At 38.0% G+C, this 21,092-nt stretch overlaps 1 protein-coding gene across 1 annotated transcript in view; it reads right to left on the bottom strand.

Moving 5' to 3' along the window:
• Positions 1-617: 617 nt before the first annotated feature.
• LOC122788628 (inactive pancreatic lipase-related protein 1-like) overlaps positions 618-21,092 on the bottom strand; it is a 659,185-nt gene continuing 638,710 nt past the window's right edge. Inside the window, exon 11 of the mRNA XM_044055526.1 lies at positions 618-798. Coding sequence (XP_043911461.1) covers positions 618-798 — 181 coding nt within the window. The remainder of the gene's footprint in view (positions 799-21,092) is intronic.

Raw genomic sequence — 21,092 nt, forward strand, 5'->3', positions numbered from 1 at the left:
AATCCAGGTGTTGTTTCATAGCATTCAAGAGGGCAGTCAAGTTTAGAAATTCCGACTGGAATTGTTGTGATGAAAACAGGTTCAGGCTTACAGGACCATTGGAAATACCAGACGCCATAAAACCAACAAGACCAACAAACTGGTGAAATAGAACAAAATCCAATGGTGAATGAAGCCGAGGACCAAAACCTTTTAGTAGTTTTATTTCAGAATAAAGCACTTTTCGTTGACGCTAATGTGGCAACTTCATCAGATTCAGTTAAAAAATAACATTCAAATGTATAGGTAGTTACTTAAGATAATATGACTAACGTCAGCTGACAGACACAATGTATCTAAAACCATTTAAAGCTACATATCCATCTAGATACAATTCTTTAAGAAAGATATGTCAATGAACCAATAAAACACTCTAATACTGTCTGATAATAAACAAATGCATATAGTAACAACACCCTCTAGAATGACAGTCTGTTGAGCTTGTCATTCACTGTTTGTGTATAGAACCGTACTTTGACAAATTTGTAAAATATAAAAGTGACTTTATAAATCAACTAAACATTTTATATAAAAAGTGTATATGTATATACATGAATATTGTATTTATAATTATATACTCACTCTTGCTGATTGGAACCTTTGGAACCTTTATGCACCGTTATACGTTCTGCTCCCATTTTAGGAAACAATGGATTTATCAGGTTGTTGTTCCACAGAAATTTGATTTTGGTTAAAGTTCCTACATCAGTTTCTACATCAACAAAAGATGCATGTGTTGATCCAGGAAAAAATAAAGTCCTAGAAGAGAATATTAATATCATTGTCAGCAAAACAAGTTTCTCTCATTAATGTTCTGAGTATTGAAAATAAGCATATTATGCAAACAGTTATAAAGAAAGCTCAACAAATATGTGTAATACATCATTTTAAAGTCTTCTGGAAATATAAAGCAGAAAATAACTTTCAGAAGCCATTCCATAGATATGAAGGGAAATTACTGATGCTTTACATGGTAGCATTTAATGTTCTAAAACTGGTAAAACATAAAATCCAAGAGGCTCGAAAACCAAAACAAATCCAAGGTCAAAGGTTGTGAGCAGCAACTGTTTTATTTGGTAAAACCACTTAATAACAAATATATATATATATATATATATATATATATATATATATCGCTTTCACTTATAGGAACTTCATCAGATTATAAAAACAGTTAAGATACAAAACTTTTATACACACATCCATGAGCAATTACAATTCCTTAGGCAAAGTAGTATTACAATGCCATCTTGTGTTCGGAAGATTTAAGTGCACTTCATCCTGACTGTAAACTTGCAAGTCAGCTAAAAAACTGTAAACTTTTAGTATCGAACAGACTATGTTTTTTATATATATTAGTTTCTGTAAAGAATCTTAGATAAAAATAAAATAAATAAAAATCAAGTCACATTAAAATGAGAAGTTAAAATCATACCAATAAAAATCACTCCCAAAACCTAGTACCTAAAAATAACTCAACATTCAATACATGCAATGAGATGGTAGAAAATATTAAAACCAATTGTAATGGGCAATAGAAGCATTCTGTATGTCATACATCATTTCCTTGAAGGGGCTTAAACAGGAGGAAAAAATGTGTATTAAGTATAAAGTTCACATAAATGGCTTCCTACTTAAAGTGCATACCTGTAGCGAAGGGCCAGAGGTATTATTGTACCATTCGCCCCTACCTCTGTTTCATTACCTAGTCAATGCTTTAAACTTCAACAGGGGAACAAGACTCATTAAGTCTAGGCCAACCATCGGCATTCAAAGTCAGTTGCCAATATAATTCCCTTAGTTCCAATAACTGTACCCATGGACCTCCCCTCATTCCCTCCTTTAGTCCTTCTATAACTACAAACTTAAATGTGTGACTTTGGTTGTCCAAAACATGTCTTGCCAAGGCATTGTTGGGGTTCCTTTTGTTGATGTTATACTGGTGTTCGTAAATTCCTTCCTTGAACATATGCTCAGTTTTACCTATGTAAAAACATGGGCACTTTTGGCATAATGCCATGTAGACCACCCTCTTAGAATTATAGTCAAAATTTCTCCTAACTTTGAATTCATTGCTTTTGATAAGAAACCTGTCACATATTAGAATTAATTTATATTGGGTGCAGAACCCACATTTCTTCATACAGTATACCTGGTGCATGTTTCCTTTAGATGTGTGTTCCAAAATTTCCTTCAGGTCCCTATCTCTTCTAAATGAATGTGAACTTTTACTTGGCATGTTCCATAAGAGAGGTTACCCTGATGGACTGCTAGAAGAACTTAAGTTAAAGGTTTTGAGAAAAAGAAATTCCAGATGACATAAACCCATCTTAGGAGGGTCAACAAATTTTATAATACAAAATAAGGTGCTGAAGGGGAGGAGGAAGTAACTGGGGATTTGATCAGACCTCATTACTCCATGAATTTCATAACTACCTTTAACATGGAACACAGAACACTTAAACGGGTTATTGAAAAAACTGGGTGATTATTTGTGAAAAATCCCACTTTGAGAGAGAGGTTGGAACACAGACCCAGTTTTGCATTTAGAAGAGATAGGAACCTGAAGGAAATTTTGGAACACACATCTTATTTATTTATTTATTGGCATTTGATAACTGGGTTTGTCCAACTGGGCTTGTTGCCCATTTTCAGTGGAGACCCGAGGAGAAAAGCTCCAGTAATACATTTTAAAACAAGTACAATTTTAAACAATATTGATATAATAGCAATTATAGCAAAACTATTCACATATGTTGGGTTACATGCATAAAGTTAAAGTTGCATTAAAAAGATGCTAAGTAACAATTTTACATTGATATAGTTCAATAGGTCAACAATAAACATTTTTTGTTTGTATAAAATTGTGCAAATGTATAGTAGACACATTGGAGAGAGAGGTGTAATGAGGTACTAAGTATGGTCCTTTAGAGGGTACATAAAGGGAAGGAAGACTATGTAGGGTCGTGGCAAGGGCAGGTTCTGGAATTGAGAAAATAAGCTTTTAGTTCATTTTTAAAGTGTGACGTGTGGGAGATTGAACGTAAGTCAAGGAGAAGTTTGTTCCAAGCATGGGCAAGGGAGTGTTTGTAGAGTAGTTTGCCTACTGACCTTTTTGGGTGGTAGATATCAAGTAATTGTTGGTTAGAAGTACGGAGGGTCCAGGATGGGATGTAAATGGAGACTAAGGAAGATAGAGATGGACAGAAGAAGGGTTTATAAAGAATAAAGTGTAGCTTATGAAATTGATAAGATAGCAGAAACTGGGGAAGTTCAAGACATTGAAGAGAGTTTAAAGAAATGCAGTGGTGTGAGTTGTATGGGGAGTTAGTAATGACTCTGGCTATTTTATGGTAAGTCTGTTGGAGTTAGTTTAGAGTGAAGGCCTGGATATTGGTAAGAACTCGGGCAGTGTATAAGAGGGAGGGAAGGAGGAGTGCCTGGTCCAGGGTAAGTCTAGAGTCAGGGGTTAGGAATTTTTTGTTCCAATATAGCAGACCTAGTTTCTGTTTTTTTTTTTTTTTTTATACACTGGAGTATGTGTAAGTTGAACTTGAGTTTGTCATCGATAATGACCCCTAGGAGTTTTGTGTGGGTGTCAGGTTGGATGTTTGTATTGTTAGAAGATGTAATAAAAAAGGAGGTTTTGTGATGAGAAAGAGAACAGGGAAGAAAAAGTAGGAGTTTGGTCTTTTTGGGATTTAGGATCAATAAGTTGTGAGAGAGCCATTGTTCAGTGGATAGTAGGGCCTGTTGGGTCAGGGAGTGTAGTTCAGTAATGTTATTTGAGATGGATATAAGTGTGGAGTCGTTGGCATACTGAATAAGGGAGGATTCTTTGCATGAGCTGTAAAGATCATTGGTGAAGATGTTAAACAAAAGGGGTCCCAAGATGGAGCCTTGGGGAACACCAGTGGAGATGGGAAGGAAAGGTGAGGAGGATGAGAGCCATTTGACAGATTGTTCACTGCCAGATAGGTAACTATTATACCAGGTAAGTGAGGAAGGGAGATAGGTGGAGATTTGCGATTTTGGATAGTAGTAGAGGATGAGAGGCAGAATCGAAGGCTTTGGAAAGATCTAGGAAGAGACAGGAAATGAGTTTATTGTTGTCTAGGGCCTCTGCAATGATATGAGTGAAGGAGAGGCAGGCAGTGGTGGTGCTGTGGTGAGGATGAAATCCATGTTGGGTAGGGGTAAGTAAGTAGTGTGTGAGGAGGTGATTGAGAAGCTGTGAGTGAATACATTTTTCTAATATCTTGGAGAGGGGGGACAAAATGGCAATAGGTCGGTAGTTTGAGGGGTCAGTGGAGTTTCCACTTTTATGAAGAGGGATAGTGAAGAAAGATTTCCAAAGAGTGGGGACAGTTGATTCCAGAATAGATTGATTAATTAGTATAGATACAGGATAGGCAATTGAGTCAGCAGCAAGTTTGAGGAATGTAGGAGATAGATTGTCAGTGGAAGGAGAGCAAGGTTTTAGCTTGAGTAGTAGAGATTTGATGTAAGTAATGGGAACTGACTCAAAAGAAAACAAAGTTGTGTTAGTGGGACTTGGAGAGGTGGGTGTCAAAGTAGAGTTTGGCTTAGAGGTTACCAGATTTTGGATGAAAGAGATAAAGCGTTTATTCAGGAGGGTAGCTGTTTCCTGAGAGGAAGAGTTAGGGTATGGGGAGGGATTAGAGGGCTTTCCAGGATAGAGGATGTTGTTGAGAGTTGACCAAAATTTTCGAGGATTGGATTTGTTGTTAATCTGAGCAGAGCTATAGTATAACTTTTTGTCATTAGTTGTATGTTTTTTTGCAAGGTTCCTCAGTTGCCTGTATTTTTGAAGAAAAGGTGGTTGTTTAGTTTTAGTCCAGGTTTTCCAGGCATAGACTTAGTCTCTTTGGAGAGCCAGGGAGCATGGTTTGATTTTACTCTGATCTTCCTAGAGGGAGCTAAGGAGTTTAGAGTATTCATGAAGATGCTATTGAAAGTGCTTACAGCATCGTTTAGGGGGAGGTGTTTTAGGGTGGACCAATCTATGTTGTGGAGAATGGAGTTAAACTGGGATGAATTGAAAGTCGATAGGTTTTAACAGTCTTTGATAAGGTGGGGTTTAGGAATATGGGAGTAGTGTCTTAAGATGGTGGTAGGGAGATGATCACTGATGGAGTCAGGTAAGGTGATGGGATTGTGGTATTGGTGGGGGGAATTGGTAAGGATCCAGTCTATGATGGAGCTGGAAGTGGAATTTTTATGGAAGTGAGTGGAAGATGTTATAAGTTGGTGAAAGCCATTAAAGGTGGATACTGAGTTGAGGGGAGTCAGTTATGAGTTTGGACCAATCAATGTTGACATAACCAAGGATAAGTGTTTCATATGGTATGTTGTGGGAGAACCAGGATAGGAAGATTTCAAGAATGGGCAGATTGTTACCAGGAGGAAGGTAGATAGAGGCAATTGCAAGTTTTTTTGTGGGGATTCAGATGGCAGTTAAGGATGATGATTTCAGCTGGGAGGAAGTCAGGAATTGGGGAAGGGTATGGTGAGAGGTTGAGGTTCTTTGAGTAGAGGATGGCCACGCCACCACCTTTTTTTACAGGTCTATCAGATCAGAAGATATTATAACCTGGTGGGAGTATTTCACTATTTGAGATGTGTGGCTTGAGCCAGGTTTCAGATAGGGAGAGGATGTGAGGGGTATTGAGAGCTATCCATGAGTGCAGCTCAGTGACTATCTGCTAGACTCTGAATATTCAATGAGTAAATAGTTGAGTATTTGGATGGAGATGATTGTTGTGACTGAGGTTGGTGACTGTTAGAGGAGTAAGATGGGGGCAGTGTAGAGGTAGTTTTGGGGAGAGAAGAGGGGCCAGGGTTGGGATGGATATCTCCAGAACAAAGTAGGTTTTTAGTGAGGAGAGAGTGTGTACTAGATGCTAGATGGAGTTTGTATAGTTTTGACTTAGCTTTGTGGGAAGGTTTAAAAACCTGTATTATGGATAGTTTATATAGACTTGAGGTAGAGGTAATAAAGAGATTAGGGGAGATAGTAAAATATGAAGTAGATGGATATGTGTTGTATGAGTGAGAAGTTGGTGAACATAGGAATGGGTCAGAGAGATTGGAGTGGTAAGAGGTGGAGATAGAGAGAATAAGGAGTAGTGTAGAAGATATTAGAAAATAATACATGTTGGAATAAAATATGGTCAGATTGAGTAGGTAGAGAGACAGTGGCATAGAGGAAGTGGTGTTGGCAAGACTGACAGATTAGTAAGGTGGTTGTGACAATAGGCAGGAAGTGGAATTGTAGTGGCTAGTGGGACAGGAAGGGGAGGGATAGTTAGGTATAAAGGTAATTGTAATGGGGTGGGTGGGAATGGGGGTATGGTAGGGGAGCGAAGTGAGCCCGAGCATAGCGAGGGTGAACAGAGCGGGGCTAGCACCCTGGTCAAGATGAAGTCATAGAAACAATCAGAAAAAGATAGTGAAAACTAGCTTGAGAGACAAGGATATAAAGTTTCTAAAGGTATAGTCACCAGAAATAAAATAAAAAGAAATAAAATATGAGCAGAAGTGAGCTTAGAAAAGGACACTGTTCTCAAGCTACACAAGTAGATTTACTTGAAGCAAACCTAGTGCTGTATGGTTAAAATAAGCTACAATACAGAGGGGCTTTGGAGGGGGAGAGAGAGGTATTACTAGCAGCTAAAAGCAGGGCAAAACATAAAAAAACATTAATATGTAAGAGTCTGAAGACAGTAAAATAGGGCAGGTGCACTAGGAAAGGCAATTATGAGTGAGGCTAGAAATGAATTCATGGAAGGGTAAAGTGCAGAACAGGAGAATATACACAGAAACAGTATGAGGATAGTGGGTAACCAAAGAGAAAGGATAGGAGCTGCTGGCATCTACTTTTCGTGGTGACTAGCAAAAAAAAAACACTGTAAATTCTTGTTGTGCTTATAAAGTCTAGCATTAATTAAAAGATTAGCTTATGTAGTAGTTATTTACTGGGACACATACTTCAGTGGTATTATTTTAAGCTTAAAATAGTAGCTTCCAGACAGATAGTTAGAGTTGCGGGGTATCTGTTAAGGTCCTCAAACCTGTGTTGCCTGTACTGTGGCCAGGAGAAAACCACAGGGAAAAATCCACTAGGGTTCAGTGGTATTATTTTAAGCTTAAAATGGTGGCTTCTGGACAGATAGTTAGAGTTGCAGGGTATCTGTTAAGGTCCTCAAACCTGTGTTGCCTGTACTGTGGCCAGAAGAAAACCACAGTGAAAAATCCACTAGGGTTTAGTGGTATTATTTTAAGCTTAAAATGGTGGCTTCCAGACAGATAAGTTCTACATGAATGTAGATAATACGTTAACGAGCATATTTTTTCTACCATATATGTAATGTGTAAACTTATATGTATTTTTTTTGCAATATTGGAGCTTTTCTCCCCGGGCCTCCGCTGAAAATGGACATGTATCCAGTCGGACCATCCCGGTCAACAAATGTAAAATAAATAAATAATAAAAGAGAGTTGCAGGGTATCTGTTAAGGTCCTCAAACCTGTGTTTCCTGTACTGTGGCCAGGAGAAAACCACAAGGAAATATCCGCTAGGGTTCAGTGGTATTATTTTAAGCTTAAAATGGTGGCTTCCGGACAGATAGTTAGAGTTGCAGGGTATCTGTTAAGGTCCTCAAACCTGTGTTGCCTGTACTGTGGCCAGGAGAAAGCTACAGGGAAAAATTCACTAGGGTTCAGTGGTATTATTTTAAGCTTAAAATGGTGGCTTCCGGACAGATGGTTAGAGTTGCAGGGTATCTGTTAAGGTCCTCAAACCTGTGTTGCCTGTACTGTGGCCAGGAGAAAACCAAGGGAAAAATCCACTAGGGACAGAGCAGCAGACGCTCAGCAGCATGAAGGGGAAAGAAGGTTTCAAAATGGCCACACAGACAATACATCTAAAGAAAACATGCACCATGTATGCTGTATGAAGAAATGTGGGTTCTGCTCCCAATGTAAACTCATTCTAATGTGTGACAGATTTCTTATAAAAGGCAATGAATTAAAAATTAGGAAAAGTTTGACTGTAATTCTAGGAGGGTGGTCTACGTGGTATTATGCCAACAGTGCCCATGTTTTTAGATAGGTAAAACTGAGCATAGATTGCAAGAAAGAATTTGCGAACACCAGTATAACATCAACAAAAGGAACCCCAACAATGCCTTGGCAAGACATGCTTTGGACAATGAAAGTCACACATTTAAGTTTGTAGTTATAGAAGGACTAAAGGAGGGAATGAGGGGAGGTCCATGGGTACAGTTATTGGGACTAAGGGAATTATATTGGCAACTGACTTTGAATGCCCATGGTTGTCCTGGAGTTAATGGGTCTTGTTCCATTGCACCCCTTTTGAAGTTTAAAGCATTGACTAGGTAATGAAACAGAGGTAGGGGCGGATGGTACAATAATACCCCTGCCCCGTCACTACAGGTATGCACTTTAAGTACTAAGCTATTTATGTGAACTTTATACTTAATACACATTTTTCCTCCTATTCAAGCCCCTTCAAGGAAATGATGTATGACATACACTTTATATACGCTTTAACTGAATGCTCCTATTGCCCGTTATAATTGAATGTTGAAGTATTTTTAGGTACTAGGTTTTTGGAGTGATTTTTATGTGTATGATTTTAGCTTCTCATTTTAATGTGATTTGATTTTTATTTATTTTAACTTTTTATCTAAGATTCTTTACAAAACTAATATATATATGTGTATATATATATATATATATATATATATATATATATATATATATATATATATATAAACATAGTCTGTTTGATACAAAAAGTTTACAGTTTTTTAGCTGGCTTGCAAGACTACACACAGTCAGGATGAAGTGCACTTAAATCTTCCAAACAGTAGATGGCATTGTGATACTACTTTGCCTAAGAATGGTTGGAGACACTCCCTCTTGAAACATTTATTTCCTTATTTATTTGACATAGTCTGACTGAGCTTGTGCCTTTCTTCAGTGGAGGCTCAGGGAGAAAAGCTCCCAGAGTACAAAAAATGCAAGTAAAGATACAACAATACAAATCGTGCAAGAAAAAAAAATTGCAAGTTAAGAAAGTAAAACATTAACTGGAGTAAAGTAATTAGGCACAATAAAAACTATGTACAAAAGGTTAAATGGGTGACCATTTGCAGCACAAGTAAGAGATGTTAGCAAGAGAGGCATTACCAAGAAGTAGCACTTATAGAGGAGGAAGAGTGGAAACAAAGTGTTGGAAATGTAGGAGAAGGGAAAGTGGTGATCAAGCATGAGACTAAAATCAGAAAGATTGACAGATAAAGGTGCGAAGGAGAGAAAGAGAGAGAATGGTAAAAGAAAGAGAGGAAACGAATGTCAGATACCTTAGGGTTAGGATTTTGGAGTGGTATGGTGAGGAGTAGTTAAATATTGATGTCATACAAAGGAAGTTAAAGAAGATAGCATAACTGAGGAAGGAAGAAGTCAAGTGAAAGAGGGAAAGGAGGATTTCAATTAGTATGATTACAATGACATCTCCATGTACGGTGTAAGTAATTTCATTAGGATGATCACAACAACATCACCATGTACGGTGTAAGTAATTTCATTAGGATCATCACAACGACATCACCATGTACGGTGTAAGTAATTTCATTAGGATGATTACAATGACATCTCCGTGTACGGTGTAAGTAATTTCATTAGGATGATTACAACGGCATCACCATGTACGGTATAAGTAATTTCATTAGGATGATTACAATGACATCTCCGTGTACGGTGTAAGTAATTTCATTAGGATGATTACAATGACATCTCCGTGTACGGTGTAAGTAATTTCATTAGGATGATTACAATGACATTACCATGTACAGTGTAAGTAATTTCATTAGAATAACGAACTAAAAGAACCAAATAAACTATTGAAAAAACAAAAAAAAAACCAAAAAAACAGGCAACCTTATGTCCGTGAAGCAAGGCTTAGACCAAAAGTAAGCCAAAAAACAAAATAAATCCTTTAACGCAAAAGTTTAATTTCACAGAAACAAGCGTTTTCGCCGTGACTCCTGTCACAGCTTCATCAGAAGGAAACATTAAGACAGTTAAAAACACCTATTTAAATGATAAAAACAGGAAGTGAACAAATAATTACATTTCCTCTAGCAACTCATTATTACAAGTGGAATGTAAAACCAAGGAATCTTCTCCTTGCTTCAATACATAATAGAAGGAATATATATTTAAAATAAACATAAAAACCTCTATATTAAGCAGTAAAAAATACATGAATGTATATGCACACTTAGAATATGTATACACAACCAAGAGCATAAACAATCACCTGTAATAACTCTTTAATTTTAAAACAGTTGATATATTGCAGTTTTCATTAAGGCCAGGCGCTAAATGCATCCAGATTTAACTGCCATAACAACTCTACATTTTCAAGAATCACTGAGATTGGGCCACCACGAATAGTTGGAACAACCTGGTCAATACCCATAAAACTAAAGTTATGGCCTGGGTTGATGTCTACGTGTTTGGCCAAAGCATTTTCTAACAGGGATTTTTTTATTGCATATAAGTGTTGGTAAACCCTCTCTTTTAGTTTACGGTTAGTCTTCCCTATGTAAAAGGATGAACAGCAGTTACATAAAGCAATATAAACAACTGATTTTGATTCACAGGTAATCTTATGATGAATGAAAAACTTCTTCTTCCTTACTGTAAACGAATTGCCTGTCTTCATGAATTTACACATATTACAAAAACCACATTTAAAAGAACCCCTGAATCTAGTGAAATAATGAGAACATGCTGTACGTTGTAATAGCTCTTTTAGGTTACTGCCTCTTCTATAAATAACAGACGGGCGAACTCCCAACTTGTCAATTAAAGATGAAGAATTTATAGCTAAGGGCCAATTTTTTAAAATAATAACCCAAATGCTTAATGAATTTAAGTTATATTGAGTAATGAAACTCAAAGATAAATTTTTTCCTTGTTGTACACTAACAGTACAGTTGTCGTATCCAATAGTTTCAGTGTCAGTAGTTGGAACAACAAGATTATATTGATCAAGCAGGGGTTTGTATACACCTTTCACCCTTTTAAGATCAACTTCATAAATAAGCTCATCAATCAGTGGTAAGGGATAACCACGATTGACAAATAAGTTTTTTAGGAACTGACATTCAAGTCTAAAATCTTCTAGGGTACTGCACATCCTTCCTGCAGGTACCAGCTGTCCCTTAACAATGGACTTTTTTTGTTTAGGTGGATGGAAACTAGTATAGTGCAGGAAGGAGTTGCAGTAAGTTGGCTTTCTAAAGATCGTAGAGTAATAAACACTTCCACTAAAGTCCTTGGCCAATCTCACATCTAAGTAATCTACCTCAGTTGTTGAAAATTTGTAAGTGAAATTCAAAAATTCAGTTGTAGCATTCAAAGAATCTACAAAAGTTTTTGCGTCATCTTCACTGCCTCTAAAGAGAACAAATATATCGTCCAAAAATCTAGTGTAGTACATAACATACTGCACAAGATTCTCATTGGACATTACAAAATGTTTTTCCCAAAAGGCTACAAACAAATTAGCCACAGACGCCCCACAGGGCGAACCCATGGCTATTCCACACTTTTGTAAGTAGAACTGCTGGTCGAATATGAAAAAATTAGAAGATAACACTATACCCAAAAGCTCAGTGACTACATCTATCTCAACCTGAGGTGCAAAATCCCAGTGATTCTTGAAAATGTAGAGTTGTTATGGCAGTTAAATCTGGATGCATTTAGGCCGCCTGGCCTTAATGAAAACTGCAATATATCAACTGTTTTAAAATTAAAGAGTTATTACAGGTGATTGTTTATGCTCTTGGTTGTGTATACATATTCTAAGTGTGCATATACATTCATGTATTTTTTACTGCTTAATATAGAGGTTTTTTATGTTTATTTTTAAATATATATTCCTTCTATTATGTATTGAAGCAAGGAGAAGATTCCTTGGTTTTACATTCCACTTGTAATAATGAGTTGCTACAGGAAATGTAATTATTTGTTCACTTCCTGTTTTTATCATTTAAATAGGTGCTTTTAACTGTCTTAATGTTTCCTTCTGATGAAGCTGTGACAGGAGTCACGGCGAAAACGCTTGTTTCTGTGAAATTAAACTTTTGCGTTAAAGGATTTGTTTTGGTTTTTGGCTTACTTTTGGTCTAAGCCTTGCTTCACGGACATAAGGTTGCCTGTTTTTTTGTTTTTTCAATAGTTTATTTGGTTCTTTTAGTTCGTTAGTCTTCATGGATACAGGCACTCCTGTTAGTCCATCTAGCCCAAACCTATTTGGGACAGTTACTCAACAACAGAAAAGCTCTAATAATGGTGACATTCATTTGTTATTAACTTCAATTTCCCAGAAGATTGAAGTTTTGCATGCTCGCATGGATCGTATGGAGCAGCGCTCCTTTCACGCTTCAGGTGGTGCTTCGGTTGGGTCTTCGGAACGGCATGCAGCTTCCAGTTCAGAAGGGAGTGGTTTTTCCATTCCGGCAGCCCAACCTCTTCAAGGTTTGCCCCCCCGTGGTCAAAAGCAAACTGCTGCTGCTCCGCTTCTACCTAACTTTCCTCCAGTAACTATGAGTGGGTCTGTTGGGTCCGTTGTGGCTCCACCGTCTTTACCTATTGAAAATGAAGCTGTTTTGAGTTACGCTACAGTAACTATGACTAATGCGCAACCTTTACTTGTTTCTAATACGCTAAGAGGCCAAGATACAACTTCGGAAGGAGAGGGCTCATTACTGTCAGCATGGATTAATAAAGAAAATCCTTTTTCCTTCCTTCCCACCGAAGCGGACTGTTCTAATGCCAGTAATGTTCCTGCTTCTTCGACTGGTACAAACCGAATTAACGAACGCCTAAAGGTACTTGATCAAAAGCTACTTAGACTTAAAAAACTGCAGCTTGAAGCTGCATATTTTAGGCAATGTTTACAAGAAAAATTAATCCCAAAAGGCTTACGGAATGCTTTTACACCTTCCGGCCTTTTGGTTGATCATGCTTATTTTCTTGAACTAAAAGGCTTATTTCAAGAGCAAGGATTCCAACTACTTAAAACAATTGTGAAACATTATGATGTGCATATACTTTCTCTTATCTCTGAAGTTAACATTTTGGACGATGAAATTAAAACTGATTTGTTTTTTCTGCAATTTAAATATGACTATGATAGAATTTTTTCTAGTATAGATGTTTTACTGTCTAAATTAAAAACTAATAAAAACAAAAAGTTAGTAAGGGATAGGGCTGCCTACCATGGAGACAAGGCATACCCTAACTTACAGCTTCGAACTGTGGTTTCTAATTCTATAGGTTCTAACAAACCCTTAACTGTATCAGAAGATGATTATATATCTGACGGAGAAGGGAATGTTGAACAACAAGGGACCCCTCAAAACCAGGGTTTGAGAAGAAGTAATAGAATTAAGGGTGCTACCACAGGGAAATATAATAACAACAAAAAATTAACTGAAAAAACAGGTCATTTCAATCAAGGTCCTTCAAATGTTTCTACTGAAAAAGGTTTTTTAGGACAACAACAACAGAGAGGGGTATCGAGTATGAATCGGAGGAAACAGAAGTAAGATTGGATGTTTTCCCCGAATTGATTGATCAATCACCCCTCCCTGTTGTGTGCACTAATCAGAAGAAAGATTTTACGATCTATAATTTTTCATCTCTGGAATTAGATTCTGATCTTGTAGAACTCTTAGCTTTAGGTTACTCTTTTGTTCCTAGTACTTATGGGAGTGTAGCAAGAGTTCTAATTGATTTAAAATGCTTCATTCGTAAGTTAAATTTAAGGATGTTTTTCAACAATGAAGTTACAAGTGATGGCAACAAGCTTAGGTTACCTAGTGTGTTTAATCCACCTATCCAGCCGAATTTGTTACTTTTTGAACAAATGTGCGAGGTGGATATCAGACACCTCTTCACTGCCCATAAGATAGATACAAATGTAGGAGGCATAAACATTTCTATAGAACAACGCCAATGGCTTAACAATCTTAGTTCCATGCCTGTCAGATTTTTAAAACCAGATAAAGGGGGTGGACTTGTGGTCTTCGATGATTACCAATATAAAGAGAAAATGTTCCAAGTGCTTGATTCACCTGCCTATGATCTATCTTCTCTTAATGAGTTCCATGTTTCACATGGTCGTATCCGGGGCTATTTCCGTGATTTATTTCTTTCTGGTAAAATAGACCTTGATACGTATAATTATATTGATATTATACCACCAAAATTACCTGTAATGTTCGGTATACCGAAGATACATAAAGATAGAACTAATCCCCCTATGAGGGCACTTATTGATGGTAGGTCATCCATGACCTACCCTTGTTCAAAATTAATCGACAACATCTTGTCAAAATACGTAAAGAAAATTTCTTCAATTTGTAAAGACTCATGGTCTTTCTTGCGTGACATTAACAGCATAAAATTCAACTCTGATTTGAATTTTTTGACAATAGATGTTGTCAATTTATACACATCTATTCCTCACAATGAGGCAGTTGAATGGATTCAACTTATGCTTAAAGATCTAAATGCACCTCAGGTTGAGATAGATGTAGTCACTGAGCTTTTGGGTATAGTGTTATCTTCTAATTTTTTCATATTCGACCAGCAGTTCTACTTACAAAAGTGTGGAATAGCCATGGGTTCGCCCTGTGGGGCGTCTGTGGCTAATTTGTTTGTAGCCTTTTGGGAAAAACATTTTGTAATGTCCAATGAGAATCTTGTGCAGTATGTTATGTACTACACTAGATTTTTGGACGATATATTTGTTCTCTTTAGAGGCAGTGAAGATGACGCAAAAACTTTTGTAGATTCTTTGAATGCTACAACTGAATTTTTGAATTTCACTTACAAATTTTCAACAACTGAGGTAGATTACTTAGATGTGAGATTGGCCAAGGACTTTAGTGGAAGTGTTTATTACTCTACGATCTTTAGAAAGCCAACTTACTGCAACTCCTTCCTGCACTATACTAGTTTCCATCCACCTAAACAAAAAAAGTCCATTGTTAAGGGACAGCTGGTACGTGCAGGAAGGATGTGCAGTACCCTAGAAGATTTTAGACTTGAATGTCAGTTCCTAAAAAACTTATTTGTCAATCGTGGTTATCCCTTACCACTGATTGATGAGCTTATTTATGAAGTTGATCTTAAAAGGGTGAAAGGTGTATACAAACCCCTGCTTGATCAATATAATCTTGTTGTTCCAACTACTGACACTGAAACTATTGGATACGACAACTGTACTGTTAGTGTACAACAAGGAAAAAATTTCTCTTTGAGTTTCATTACTCAATATAACTTAAATTCATTAAGCATTTGGGCTATTATTTTAAAAAATTGGCCCTTAGCTATAAATTCTTCATCTTTAATTGACAAGTTGGGAGTTCGCCCGTCTGTTATTTATAGAAGAGGCAGTAACCTAAAAGAGCTATTACAACGTACAGCATGTTCTCATGATTTCACTAGATTCAGGGGTTCTTTTAAATGTGGTTTTTGTAATATGTGTAAATTCATGAAGACAGGCAATTCGTTTACAATAAGGAAGAAGAAGTTTTTCATTCATCATAAGATTACCTGTGAATCAAAATCAGTTGTTTATATTGCTTTATGTAACTGCTGTTCATCCTTTTACATAGGGAAGACTAACCGTAAACTAAAAGAGAGGGTTTACCAACACTTATATGCAATAAAAAAATCCCTGTTAGAAAATGCTTTGGCCAAACACGTAGACATCAACCCAGGCCATAACTTTAGTTTTATGGGTATTGACCAGGTTGTTCCAACTATTCGTGGTGGCCCAATCTCAGTGATTCTTGAAAATGTAGAGTTGTTATGGCAGTTAAATCTGGATGCATTTAGGCCGCCTGGCCTTAATGAAAACTGCAATATATCAACTGTTTTAAAATTAAAGAGTTATTACAGGTGATTGTTTATGCTCTTGGTTGTGTATACATATTCTAAGTGTGCATATACATTCATGTATTTTTTACTGCTTAATATAGAGGTTTTTTATGTTTATTTTTAAATATATATTCCTTCTATTATGTATTGAAGCAAGGAGAAGATTCCTTGGTTTTACATTCCACTTGTAATAATGAGTTGCTAGAGGAAATGTAATTATTTGTTCACTTCCTGTTTTTATCATTTAAATAGGTGTTTTTAACTGTCTTAATGTTTCCTTCTGATGAAGCTGTGACAGGAGTCACGGCGAAAACGCTTGTTTCTGTGAAATTAAACTTTTGCGTTAAAGGATTTATTTTGGTTTTTGACTTACTTTTGGTCTAAGCTTTAAATTTCATTAGAATGATTACAATGACATCTCCGTGTACGGTGTAAGTAATTTCATTAGTATTATTACAACGACATCTCCGTGTACGATATAAGTAATTTCATTAGGATGATTACCACATCTCTGTATATGGTGTAAGTAATTTCATTAGGATGATTACAACGACATCTCTGTGTACGATGTAAGAAATTTCATTAGGATTATTACAACGACATCTCCGTGTACGATATAAGTAATTTCATTAGGATGATTACCACATCTCTGTATATTGTGTAAGTAATTTCATTAGGATGATTACAATGACATCTCTGTGTACGGTGTAAATCATTTCATTAGGATGATTACAACAACATCTCCATGTACGGTATAAGTAATTTCTGAGTGTTGTCTTGAATTCATGAGCAGGTGTAATATCTCTGATGGACTTAGCAAGATTGTTCCATGACAGAGCAGGAAGATAGCTATACAAGTTATATCCAAATTATTTTTTTGGGTTTATGAATCTGTAAGAGGCATTGATCGGAGCCTCTGAGGGATCTAAGTGGGTTATAAAGGGAGACAAGACAGGATATGCTAGGGCAGGAGGAGGGCTTGTTTAGGACAGTGTGGAGGATAAGAAGTTGAGTAAATAAGAGTTGATTAGAAAAGCTAAGAGTTTGGAGAGCAAGACGGTGATGTGATTTTGGTGGAAGATTAGCTGTAAATCTGGATACCTTGTTGTATGTAGTCTCAAGTTTGTGCAGTAGAGAGATCTGTAGGTTAGTAAGGATTTAGGAGCAATAGAAGAGGTTGGGGAGAAGATAAGCCTGGGTTAGTGAGATTCTGGAGCTGGGTGTAAGGAACCTTTTGTTTCTATATAGTAGGCCTTGCTTTTGATGGGTTTTCTTAATACAGTGGTGTACATGGGAACGCTTAACTTAGTGAACACTGTATAATTGACCCAAATACGTTGAAATACCAAAAGTCCAAACACACAGAAAAAAATCACTGCTCCATAAAAAAAAAAAAACAAAAAAAAAAACAGAAAATAAAGTGAGGGCTTTGCCCCACCCCCCAATGTTCATAGGTTCATAGGTTCATACTAGGCTATCTGCCCGAGGGCATTTACAAGCCTAGCCCATCGTTTTGTGGCTTACGCCACCCCTTTAGTATGGGGAACTATACCCATTATTTTGCTGTGCCTCTGTCAAGCAGTGACACTGAGGTAATCCCTGGGGTATATCTGTGATCTCCCATCCATTGGTCAAGATTTCTCTTGAACAAGGCCAGCAAGGTGCTCTGCCTCACATGTACCGGGATTTTGTTCCACAGCATAGGGAGTCTTTGGGTGATGAATCTATCCCTCCAGCACGTCCTATAACCTATGTGGGGGGTTGTGTCCCCCATGCACCCCCTACTTTTATATACCAACTTTGAGATCACACCACAGTGGAGAAAATGGCAAAGTCCTGAAAATGGCCCAGTGATTTTTTTTTCCCCTGGGAAAAAAAAAATCGCTGTTCAGTGCTTTCAGGCTTTCACCATTTTGGATAAAAATTATTGATTAAACCGCTTTCTCTAAGTTAACTGTTCACTGATTTAATAGGAACCCAAATTTAAGTTGGTCATCAATGATAACTCCAAGTAGCGTGGTGTGGGACTCAGAAAAGATAGTAGTGTTGTCAAAGGAAGAAATGGTAAACGAGGATTTAAAAAGGTAAAAAGGTTTGGAAAGGCATAAGAGGAGTTTTGTCTTTTTCGGGTTTAGTATAAGATGGTGGTTAGTAAGCCAAGTTTCAGTGTGGTTAAAGGAGGTTTGAGTTAGTGTGAGCAGGTCAGACAGTTTATCAGCAACAGTAATGATTGTGGAATCATCAGCATACTGTATGAGGGATGATTGAGGACAGGATGGACAGAGTTGATTAGTAAAGATGTTAAAAAGAAGGGGTCCTAGAATTGAGCCTTGAAGGACACCCATTTTTATAAGAAGAAGGATAGAATGGGAGACAGTGTCAAAGGCTTTGAAGAGGTCTAAGAAGAGGCAGTACACTAATGTATCATTGTCTCTGGCTAGGGAGATGGAGTTAGTAAAAGAAATGAGAGCATTAGTGGTGCTGTGGTAGGTATGGAACCCATGCTGGGTAAGGGTGATGAGAAGTGATGGAAGTCATTCTGGGTAGGGGTGATGAGAAGGGATGGAAGTCATGCTGGGTAGGGGTGATGAGAAGGGATGGAAGTCATGCTGGGTAGGGGTGATGAGAAGGGATGGAAGCCATGCTGGGTAGGGGTGATGAGAAGGGATGGAAGTCATGCTGGGTAGGGGTGATGAGAAGGGATGGAAGTTATGCTGGGTAGGGGTGATGAGAAGGGATGGAAGCCATGCTGGGTAGGGGTGATGAGAAGGGATGGAAGTCATGCTGGGTAGGGGTGATGAGAAGGGATGGAAGTCATGCTGGGTAGGGGTGATGTGAAGGGATGGAAGTCATGCTGGGTAGGGGTGATGAGAAGGGATGGAAGCCATGCTGGGTAGAGGTGATGAGAAGGGATGGAAGTCATGCTGGGTAGGGGTGATGAGAAGGGATGGAAGCCATGCTGGGTAGGGGTGATGAGAAGGGATGGAAGTCATGCTGGGTAGGGGTGATGAGAAGGGATGGAAGTCATGCTGGGTAGGGGTGATGAGAAGGGATGGAAGTCATGCTGGGTAGGGGTGATGAGAAGGGATGGAAGCCATGCTGGGTAGAGGTGATGAGAAGGGATGGAAGCCATGCTGGGTAGGGGTGATGAGAAGGGATGGAACCCATGCTGGGTAGGGGTGATGAGATTTTCTTGAGTGAGATAAAACTGAATTTGTTTATGCACACAATGTTCAATAATTTTGGAGAGGGGAGAGTATGGGAATTGGTTGATAATATGAGAGTTCTACAGAGTCCACCTTTGTGGATGGGTATGGTGTGGAATTTCTTCCAGACAGTTGGGACAGTAGAGTCACAGACTAAGCAGTTAATGAGGATGGAGACAGGGTATGCTATGGAGTTAGCAGCAACCTTTAGGAAGAAAGATTGTAAGTTAGCAGGAGAACATGGTTTAAGTTTAAGAAGGAGGTTTTTAATGTAACTAGTAGGGATAGGATTTAAAAAGGACGGTTTTGTAGTGAGCTGATTGTGAGAGGTGAGGGATTAGTAGGGTTGGAAGTTGGCATAAGTTTTCTAATAGTATCTATAAAGTAGGTATTAAAGATGGAGGCAGTCTCTTGAGGTGAATTATTAGGGCAGGGGTTTGGTGTTGAAGGGTGCCCAGGATGGAGAATTAGGTTCACAGTATTCTAGAATTTTTTAGGATTTGTAGGTTTAGTATTTAGGGGTTTGTGGTAGAAGTTTTTTCATCAATGTTAATGTGTTTTTACCCAGGTTATGGAGTTCTCTATATTTTTAAAAGTGTGTGTGATTTTATTTTTACCCAGAGTTTCCATGCTAGGGGAAGGATTTTGGAGGGGGTGCTGTAATCATCCTTCCTCTCTTTCTTTCTTCTACCTGGTTTGGGTAAACATGCTGAGCCAGGTGGAGCAACATGATTCCACTCTGACACTTCTAAGAGGGGCTAGAGAGTTTAAAGTGTTTAGGAAGATAGAGCTGAATTGAACAACAGCATCATCGAGAGAGGCAGAGTGGAAAGACCAGACAATTGCAGAGAGATATCTGTTGAAGGGCTCAGGGTTGATGTTGGTTAGTTTATGACAGTACTTGAATTTATGACATCTAGAGAGGTGGGGGAGAATGTTTGAATGCGTTTAGGGGAGTGATCACTAATTGAGTCTGGCAGGGATTCAGGGTGATGGTACATGTTAGGGTGGGAGACAAGAATCCAGTCAAGGATAGAATTGGTGTCTATGGGTTTGTGAAGAAACGTGGGAGAAGAGATAAGTTGGGTGTAGCCATATAGGTGTATGCTGGTGTAGAGGAGTTAGAGGTGAGGGCGAGCCAATTGATATTAACATCACCTAATATGACAGTTTCATTAGGCATTCTGTCAGCCATCCAGTGCACAATCTGTTCGAATAAGGGTATGTTATCTCCAGGGGGCATATAGATAGCAACTATTGTCAGGGCTTAGTGGTCATGTACCTTGCAATTAGCAATGATGAGTTCAGCTGGGTGAAATGAGGGGAGTGAGAGGGTCAGGGGGATAAGGTTAGGAGTTCCGAGTACATAATGGCTAGACCTCCACCTCTTTTGTGTGTTCTATCAAGGTGTAATATGCTGTAGCCAGGGGAGAGAAATTTATTATCTGTATTATTTAGGTTCAGAGACGGAGATTATGTTAGGAGAGCATTGGGCTATCCAAGAGTGAAATTCAGTTATCTTGCTAAGAATGCTGTGTATGTTGATTGAGTAAAAGGAGAGATGTTTGAAAGTAGGATTTGAAAATTGCAAGGGAGGGTAGGTAGTGTTATTCATAGGTTGGTACAAGGCTATTGGCCCTAGGGCCTATATAAGCCTACCCATAACATTTCCTCGGCTATTTTTCCAGGAATTTTACTTCCCTGGTCCCCTGTCTAGCAGGGTGACTGACGTGATCCCTAGAATGAATTTCCTATCTCCCATCCAGTCGTCAAGGTTCCTTTTGAAGAGGGCCAAAGAGGCGCTCTGCTTGACATGTATGGGTTGTCTGTTCTTTG

Source organism: Protopterus annectens, chromosome 14.part0, assembly GCF_019279795.1.
Source record: "Protopterus annectens isolate FY-2018-M chromosome 14.part0, PAN1.0, whole genome shotgun sequence".
NCBI lineage: Eukaryota > Metazoa > Chordata > Ceratodontiformes > Protopteridae > Protopterus > Protopterus annectens.